General features: G+C 37.5%; 1 protein-coding gene across 1 annotated transcript in view; it reads left to right on the plus strand.

Moving 5' to 3' along the window:
* Window positions 1-10,180, plus strand: part of LOC108667901 (intersectin-1) — a gene marked incomplete at its 3' end in the record, with an annotated part of 69,508 nt that overhangs the window by 16,267 nt on the left and 43,061 nt on the right. The window contains exons 12-16 of the mRNA XM_047885549.1: window positions 3,975-4,039; window positions 4,607-4,753; window positions 5,338-5,494; window positions 8,286-8,398; window positions 9,194-9,448. Of these exons, the coding sequence (XP_047741505.1) occupies window positions 3,975-4,039; window positions 4,607-4,753; window positions 5,338-5,494; window positions 8,286-8,398; window positions 9,194-9,448 (737 nt within the window). The remainder of the gene's footprint in view (window positions 1-3,974; window positions 4,040-4,606; window positions 4,754-5,337; window positions 5,495-8,285; window positions 8,399-9,193; window positions 9,449-10,180) is intronic.

Raw genomic sequence — 10,180 nt, forward strand, 5'->3', positions numbered from 1 at the left:
TCAAGATAATTTGTCGCTGCTCCTGTTTTTACTGGTACGTAGTCATTTACATGTGCATTGATGACGAATGAAAAACGTACCATACATAATTTTACCATGTCCTTTACTATTTGCGTGACACCATACCTAATCTAATTTATAAAGGAGCAAATGCAAAGATAATTTTTTTACAATTTACTAGGACTCTGACACGAAATTAATTATGAAACTCGGCAAAATGTCTGACCGAGCCTGCAAGATCAGCCCCAATGAAGCATTGAATATTTATGGCCGTTCCCTGCAAACTGGCTGGACAGCCTGTGTACTTTTTGCTTCATCCCTGTGTTTTGTGTGGAGAAAAATACAGATTTTTTTTGCACCAATTGGTTAATCCTGCAAATTGCTAACGTTTTTAATCCCTTGTTGAATAACGATGAATAATTTTACGAAGCCCTGGTAACAATTTGAGAGGCTATCATTGATTTTTTAAATTTTTTTAAACCATCACATTCTAATGGGCTATAGATAACTTTATTATTTTTTATTAACCATCACATGCTAGGTACTTGGCTATAATTAATTTTTTTAAACCATCACCTGCTACTTGGAAGCCGGAAAAGCTATGGATTTCTTATGCAAAATTTTCATTACAAATCGTTTACTTTCGCACCTACCGTTCAGTGATACCTGTGGGAAGCGGTGCTGTTGATTGGGACACCAGCACTAGCAATGATTGTAGCCTTGCTACATCTGCTGCTACTGCTACATCTGCTGTAGAAACTGTAACAGGTCTGATCTTTGCTTGCTTGCTTGCCTGCACTATTCCGCAACAGTTTAACATCTATTTTTTTTCTACGCATGTTCACCTAATAATCCTTTAATAATCCTTTAATAATCCTTTAATAATCCTTTAATAATCCTTTAATAATCCTTTAATAATAATCCTCTAATAATCCTTTTGCTTCATATCCCTCCACTGAAATAAAGCAACGTGCTCGGTAACTCTACAGATAGAGTTCAAATACACTCTGGTCTTTCATATATATTTTCGTTGATTATTTTACGTTTANACTCTGGTCTTTCATATATATTTCAGTTAATTTGTTTACGTTTATTTATAATTTTCCTCGCGAAGGTTTTCGAGTAAAGCTATTTATTTTGTTTTGTTTGTTGTTGATGACCGCTCGTTTCGAAACAATCTTTCAGTGCCTTTTAGGCACAGTACTATACAGTAAAGTTTTTCTACAATCATTCGGTACGGTTTTACTGATATCATACGGTACGATTTCACTGAAATCATACGGTACCGGTACGATTTTACTGAAATCATACGGTACGATTTTACTGAAATCATACGGTGCGATTTCACTGAGATCATACGGTACGATTTCACTGAAATCATACGGTACGATTTCACTGAGATCATACGGTACGATTTCACTGAAATCATATGGTACGATTTCACTCTAATATTACGGTACAATTTTACTGAAATCATACGGTACGATATCACTGAAGTCATGCTGCACGATTTCACAATAATACGTTACGATTTCACTGATATCATACGGTATACGATTTCACTGAAATTGTTCGGTACCACAGTCAGTTTGACCGTTTTTATTTCAGCGCTGAAGTTTCCATGCATTGCCCGTTTTATTCCGTCTAACTTAAAGTTCGAATATTTAACGCTATAAAAGTGTACTACACCCAAATAATAGGGGAATTATTTCTGAAGAGTTTGATATTTTAATGATTGCTTATATATGTTCATCTCTCATGATCAACGTTGCGATGTTGTGTCAACGATGAGATTTGGCGCATGTTGATTTGCAATGCACCAAATTTAACGTCATGATTTTTTTGACATTTGGAGTCATGATTTTGTGTCAATGTCTTGTAATTCCATTGGTTAAACCTGCTCGTTTTCTTATCTCTTCATCGAAACTATATAAGTAGGTCACCTCATTACCTTTGTTGTTAGAAAACAAAACTGCATTGAACTGAATTGATCAAAGGCAGCATATTTTTTTCTGCGAGCTGAAGATACGTGGCCTTGATCTTGATCGAAGCCGAATCTAAATCTGATTATCCTTTCTCTCAGATTCCCGATGGTTTAACAATTCTGAGGCACGAATATTTATTTTGATGGAATCATCACAATTTGCATGACACGGACGTTTGTCCATTAGATGTCCTTGCTTCCTTATATGTGCTGAATTACACTTTATTTGCAACAATCCGAATTTTGCTTCTTAATTTAATCATGCTGATTCTTCGGCACATGACGTAACATTATGTTGTTGCTGTTATGTTGTAATTGAAAATATTTGATCAAAATTATGTTGTTATTTAATTATGTGCGAAATTGCCCTCAGTAATTTAAAGCTTTAACTCTGCCATGGATGTTCGAGTATGATTGTTGCCCGGCTCTTTGTGAATGCTCCTTTTCAGCTTGCTGTATGTGTTAAATATACGATTTCCTAAATTAATTTTATTTAATTGCTATTAGGAAAAGCAAATTTACTGACCTCCGTTTAACATTTTGATTTGGAGGATATCTACGCAGATTATAACCCATTTCTATCCATCAGAGTTTCCACAATTTTGATCCCGCGATTTCAGTGTATTTTCTTCGTATCCTCAACTTCGATTCTCCGTTATATGATTCGCAGCGACGGTAATCTGTCAGAATTCCTTTCTAATTCTTTATTTCTTGTCCGTGAAAAGAAATGTTCAGAGTTGAAACATGAATTCTACTTATTTTTATAGTCAAAGGCGAATTTTTTTAGAGCGTTTCATCAGCCTCTCCTGCCACGAACTGCATTATTTCAGTGTTTTTTTTTCATATTATTCATTATTTTCGAATTTAGTTTTGAAATTGGTGTAGCGGCTGTGCTATAATGTCAGTGTCATGTCTTGTAGCATTGCGTTCTAACAACCAAAGCATTGCTTCTAACCCTGTACTGCACGCCCGGCACACGTACTGCATCCTTAATATATGACAATAGTTTGATGTGATATTAATCTTATATAAACTAACTTTCAGATCTTATATAAACTAACTTTCATATAACTGGCATACCTGCTATGCCATCTATGACTCCTAGTATGCCAGCCATGGCATCTGGCACAGTGCCTATGCCAGCTGCGTTACCTACAATGGCAGCTGCAGCACCTGCCGCTATGGTGAAATCAGGAAGCCAAGACTCAGTGTGAGTTCTTTATTATTATCATTATTTTCTGTCAACCAAAAAGCTATTTAACTTCATTATTTTTGATAAATTTTTTGTATGAATTTTGATGCTTTAATTCATTCCTGTTTTGTTCAATATTTTCAGATATTCTTAGTGAAATATAATTTAATTTTAATTATATTCAGTGTGGTATGAATGGGCAATTTTTATAGCATCGGTTTAGTTGATTTATGAGTCCTGCGCCTAATGTGTATGATATATAATATTATTTAGCATAAATACTATTTAAATAAAGAATAACAATTACTTCAGCGTATTTGAATTGTATTAACTAGGTATATATGTGTGCCGGTGATATAATAATTCTCATTGAACTTTGAATGAAATTATTCCAAGCAAACTCATAATAATATCTTCATACCACGTATATAATGCATTTCACTGAATAAATTGAATTATTTGAAATACGATTTATTTAATGATTTGAGTCTCTGTGAGTAATGAATGATGAAGCATATTTAATTGTATATTACATTTATTATTATATTATTTATTATTGATAATTGTCCTTCAGGGTGATAGAAGAAATAAAAAGAAAGAAAAAAGAAAATAGAAGAAAAGAAAAATTGAAGTTAAAAAAAAGCTTGTGAAGAGATAAAGCGGCTAAAACCCCATCCACCTGCTGCTGGTATGTTGCTAATATTAAAACAATATTGATGATTGAAATACAAATTATTTAAATATAATATTATTGATTTGAATACAATATTATTGATTTAAATGCATATGTGTTGTCAGTGCAGTTAAAACACAACCACCTGGTGTTGCAGGTGGCACTGCTGCAGTTAACAGTTGGCTCGCAGGTCTGCAGCCTGTATCAGTTCAAGGCTGTTATGTGGCAAATAGCATGTTCTTGCTATCCCAATTTTCCTCCTATTTGCATGTTTTTTTGGTCCAGTTTTTGTTCAGTTCAGTTAGGTTTTGCATTTTTTTGTTTGTTACAGACAACTACGAGCCTTCCTTCATGCCTGGTGACATCATCGTGGTCTGATATTTTATTATATTGATTTTTTTTGTCTGTATAAATTCTATCTATTTGTCATTATACATTCTGATAAGCTGTCGTAATGTACCTACACTAATTATCATTATTAGTCATTAATTGTGTGATAGCTGAGCAAGATAATAGTCAGTAATCTGCCAGAATTAGAGAAGTTAGTGTATATAAAGTGTAGAATATAAAAATGCACATAAGTGATATCCTGTCATATGATTGAATTTGTTGACAATAAGTTGAATAATAAATGATAATGATGATATTAATTAGTTCTCCCTGCCCCCTTCTTAGTTGACAATGGCGGAGGGGTTAGACCCAGGCTGGTTGGGGGATAAACAACTGGGGGGCAGGACATTCTGGTCCAATTTTGAAGGGTCGGCGCTCCCTCCACCCCAATCGGAGGTGGGGCATCATCCCCCGGGTGCTGGGGGCCGCCCTGGCGCTGTTCACATGGACGCCACAGCGCAGCAACCAGCTTGCCATCACCCCCGGCCAGCGTTTACTGCTCAGGGAGCAAGCCGTGAGTGGTGCTTAGGGAGGGTGTAACATATTCATATGAATATGGACATGCTGATGGTTCATAAGAGATATATGATATAATAGAGAGATATGATATATGATGATGATGATGGAGGCTGAAACTCATTATTACAGCACAGTTCTTGTATTCGTTTGTAACTTTGGTACGTTGGACTAGCAGCTTCAGCAATTTTAGAGTTTATCTTTTCTACTTAAATAGCTATTTTTATGTCTATTTCTTCTAGGCCTATTTTTATGTTTATAATAGACATTTTTTTCTGCATTGATATTCTTGGCTTTTGATTGCACTTTTTCTAATCTATGATTTTGTCTGAAATCAATTTTATCTTTATTTTTTTTATGAATTTTATCTTTTTATTTTTATTTTATCTTTTGTCTGAAAACAATTTTTATATTTATAGTTATTGAGTTCATTTTGTTTATCAGTGCAAGAAAATGGTTAATGCTAACCTATTAATGGATTTCAATTACTGCCTATTGATTTGATTTATTTTTTGTTATTAATTTGATATTCATTAATTTATCTGTTTAATTAATTTTGATTGATTTTATTTTGTATTTTAGTGTGACTGGACATACGGGGAGTGTGGAGACCGCAGGGGCTGGTTCCCCTCAAACTACGCCACCCTGGACACCACCAACCCCACCGTCCCCCCTGCCACCACATCCCCACCGCCTCCTCCCCCACTTCCTGACTTCATAGCTCACGACGAGCCATCAAGTTCTACGTCATGAACTTTGCTTTCAAGGTGACGAGGAACTTTGTTTTAGTCTGAAATTTGTAAGTTAGAAAGCTAGTTTGAACTCCCAGATCAGACATAGGAGGCCTAGGGTAAGATTTGCGCCAAATAGGGTAAGATTTTACCGTTTAGGGAAAGATGTTTGAGTAGGGAAAGATGTTTGCCTTTTAGGGCAAGATATTTGCTGTTTAGGGCAAGATATTTGCTGTTTAGGGCAAGATGTTTGGCTGTTTGCCGTTTAGGGCAAGATGTTTGCCTTTTAGGGCATGATGTTTGCATTTTAGGGCAAGATGTTTGCCGTTTGGGGCAAGGTGTTTGCCGTTTGGGGCAAGATGTTTGCCGTTCAGGGCATGATGTTTGCCGTTTGGGGCAAGATGTTTGCCGTTTAGGGCAAGGTGTTTGCCGTTTAGGGCATGATGTTTGCATTTTAGGGCAAGATATTTGCCGTTTAGGGCAAGATGTTTGCCGTTTAGGGCAAGATGTTTGCCGTTTGGGGCAAGATGTTTGCCGTTTAGGGCAAGATTTTCTCTTTTTAGGGTAATATTTTTGCTGTTTTTTAAAGCGACGCACCAGCGTGACTTAGGGTAAAATTTCAGCTACTTGAGAAACTATTTGAAAACGGCGCTCTCAAATATTTTTGAAGACTCAGAAATTATTGTACTAAGAATAATGAGAACTTTTAGCTAAGTTATATTTTTTTCAACGGATTTGTTGGTTCCTCTGAAACAAGCCCATCATGGGTTTCCTATCTATTCCAATTTTTCATTGGCTAGGTATGCAGAAAGAGGATAGAACCTAAATACCTAGTATTATTACATATTTCTCCTTTTTAAATTTCTTCTTCAGCGTACACAGTTCGCAGCTCTCAATAAGCACGTTTTGCTTACCATCAAATAATAATGATAATTAACATTTAATAATGATAAGTATTAACTTTTTTACAATAATTATTATTCAATCGCCCCTGAAGTAAACTAGTTATTGTTTAATAACAAATTTTGTATCATAAATTAGTTTCTTATGAACGGAGTTGCCGTTGTTTCTTTACAGTCAACCGAGCCTGGCAACCTTGTGTTCGATGCTGGTGCACTGAAACAAATCGGTGCGTTAGTTGCAGACATCTCCACTAGCTAAACGCTCAATGTAGCATAACGAATCATTCCGAAACTTCGTTCGCCGTTTTCTCTAATTTTCGCTCAGCCACAGACAGCCACTGCTGCTATAGGCTGATGACATCATGGCAGGACCAATAATGAAAGCCGAAAATTTACATGCAAGTTCGAATTTAATAGTTAACAAAAATTGATAATAGCTTAAATCAACTTAATAATAGTAATAATATAACTAGTTGAATATGTCATGCAATAGTGATTAAACAGACGTACGACATTCACATGCTTTATAGTTTTCATCGTTGGTGTTTTGTTTCCTCGAATACAGAGGCGGTTATCATACGGTACGATATCACTGAAGTCATGCTGCACGATTTCACAATAATACGTTACGATTTCACTGATATCATACGGTACGATTTCACTGAAATCGTACGGTACCACAGTCAGTTTAACCGTTTTTATTTCGGCGCTGAAGTTTCCATTGCCCGTTTTATTCCTGCTCACTTAATGTTCGAATATATGATGCTATAAAAGTGTACTACACCCAAATAATAGGGGAATTATTTCTGAAGAGTTTGATATTTTAATGATTGCTTATGTTTGTCTCTCATGGTCAGCGTTGCGATGTTGTGTCAACGAAGCGATGTTGTGTCAACGTAGCGATGTTGTGTCAACGAAGCGATGTTGTGTCAACGAAGCGATTTGGCGCATGTCATGATTTGCAATGCGCCAAATTTAATGTCATGATTTTTTTGAAATTTGGAATAATGATTTTGTGTCAATGTCTTGTAATTCCATTGGTTAAACCTGCTCGTTTTCTTATCTATTCATCGAAATTATAAAAGTAGGTCATCTCATTACCTTTGTTGTTGGAAAAGATGTGTATAAGAGACAGGAACCAGAGCCTTGCCATCGAGCAGCAGACCAGGGCGAGTGTAGAGTGCCCTGGTTCCCTGGTTCTCCTCCTNTGGCTCGCAGTTGTCGGTGCAGTTATAACACAACCACCTGGTGTTGCAGGTGGCACTGCAGCAGCTGGCACTGTAACAGTTGGCTCGCAGTTGTCGGTGCAGTTATAACACAACCACCTGGTGTTGCAGGTGGCACTGCAGCAGCTGGCACTGTAACAGTTGGCTCGCAGTTGTCGGTGCAGTTATAACACAACCACCTGGTGTTGCAGGTGGCACTGCAGCAGCTGGCACTGTAACAGTTGGCTCGCAGTTGTCGGTGCAGTTATAACACAACCACCTGGTGTTGCAGGTGGCACTGCAGCAGCTGGCACTGTAACAGTTGGCTCGCAGTTGTCGGTGCAGTTATAACACAACCACCTGGTGTTGCAGGTGGCACTGCAGCAGCTGGCACTGTAACAGTTGGCTCGCAGTTGTCGGTGCAGTTATAACACAACCACCTGGTGTTGCAGGTGGCACTGCAGCAGCTGGCACTGTAACAGTTGGCTCGCAGTTGTCGGTGCAGTTATAACACAACCACCTGGTGTTGCAGGTGGCACTGCAGCAGCTGGCACTGTAACAGTTGGCTCGCAGTTGTCGGTGCAGTTATAACACAACCACCTGGTGTTGCAGGTGGCACTGCAGCAGCTGGCACTGTAACAGTTGGCTCGCAGTTGTCGGTGCAGTTATAACACAACCACCTGGTGTTGCAGGTGGCACTGCAGCAGCTGGCACTGTAACAGTTGGCTCGCAGTTCCGTGGCTTGTATCAGTTCGAGGCTCGTAACGACGACGAACTTTCCTTCATGCCTGGTGACGTCATCACGGTATGATATTTTATTACATTTATTTTTTTGTCCGAATAGATTCTATTCATTTGTAATTATATATGCTGATGAGTTGTCATAATGTACACTTATTATTAGATTATTAGTATTAATAATTAATTGTGTGATAGATGAGTAAGATAACTGAGTAAGATAATAGTCAGTAATCCGCCAGAATTAAAAAAAGTTAGCGTATATAATGTGTAGAATATGATGAAGCATGTAAGTATATGTGATTGATTGAATCTGGTTACAATTAGATTAATATTAAATGATAATGATAATATCATTTAGTCACCCCTCTCACAGGTGAGAATAAAGTGTATAACATAATAACGCATGTAAGTGTATGTCATGTACGATTGAGTTTGCTTTACAATTATATTAATATTAAATGATAACAATGATATAATTTTTTATTGACTGGACTCACAGGTGACGCTGCTGGAGCATCATTTAATACAACCATATCATTTAATATCATTTAATATCAATGATATTAAATATATTAATATAATATCATCATTATCAATAATAATGATGATGATATCATTTAATATCAACAAGTAGTTGAGTATTAAATGATAACAATGATGTTGATCATTTTTCCCCCACCCCTCTGACAGGTGACGCTGCTGGAGGGGTCAGACCCAGGGTGGCTGGGGGGTGAACTGGGGGGCAGGACAGGCTGGTTCCCTGAGACCTATTGCGAGTTTATTTGAATTTGTTTATAATATGTTTAATATTAAATGATAACAATGATATTAATTAGTTAACCCCCCCCTACTCTGACAGGTGACCCTGCTGGAGGGGTCAGACCCGGGGTGGCTGGGGGGTGAACTGGGGGGCAGGACAGGCTGGTTCCCCGAGGCCTATTGCGAGTTTATTGAGGGGTCGGCGCCCCCTATACCCCTACCGGAGGTGGGGGAGGTGGGGGCGCCGTCCCCCAGAGTACTGGGGGCCGCCCTCGCGTTGTTCATATGGACGCCACAGCACAGCAACCAACTGTCCATTGCTCCTGGCCAGCGTCTCCTGCTTAGGGAGCGAGCCGTGAGTGACTGTCTCTTATACACATCTAGATGTGTATAAGAGACAGATCCTGATCCATCCAATGTACTGGAAACCTTACTTTTTTCTAAATAGTTTCTCAAAGACTGACAAATATATTAAATGCAAGAATTTCAATCTAAATGTGTCGGCAAGATCTTCTGAAGCCTGAAGGTGTAAATTTTGCTACTGAAGCGTCGCCAAATATCTTGCAATATTCATCCACTCTCTGCACAGTGGCCTGGTGAATGGCATTGCATAGCTGCAGCCTGCAATGCCAAATGGCATTTGGCAATGCAGTGCTACTTGTACAAGTTCATTTTACCCATTTTTTTTTATCATATTCCCATCATTTATCTATCATTTACCTTTCATTTATCTATCATATAAATGATATAATGAATGCATCAATGAACACACATGCATTATTTATTCATCAATCCTTCATCATGCATTTATTCATCATTCATCCATAATTCATGCATCATTCATTCATTCATTAATCATTGATTTATCATTCAATTATCATTAATTTTTTATTCACCATTTATACATCATTTATTTATAATTTATCATTTGTTTATCGAACTGGAATTTATCCTGTTCAATTATTTCCTTACAGTCATTTGGTTAATTTATAGGTACCCTTCATATCTATCAGTCACATGCACACCCATTTCCCCTACCCTGGCTACAGTGTGGAAATCCAGAGGGGTAATATATTAACTGGTAAAC

Source organism: Hyalella azteca, unplaced genomic scaffold (assembly GCF_000764305.2).
Source record: "Hyalella azteca isolate HAZT.00-mixed unplaced genomic scaffold, Hazt_2.0.2 contig2369, whole genome shotgun sequence".
In the NCBI taxonomy this organism is placed as follows: domain Eukaryota; kingdom Metazoa; phylum Arthropoda; class Malacostraca; order Amphipoda; family Hyalellidae; genus Hyalella; species Hyalella azteca.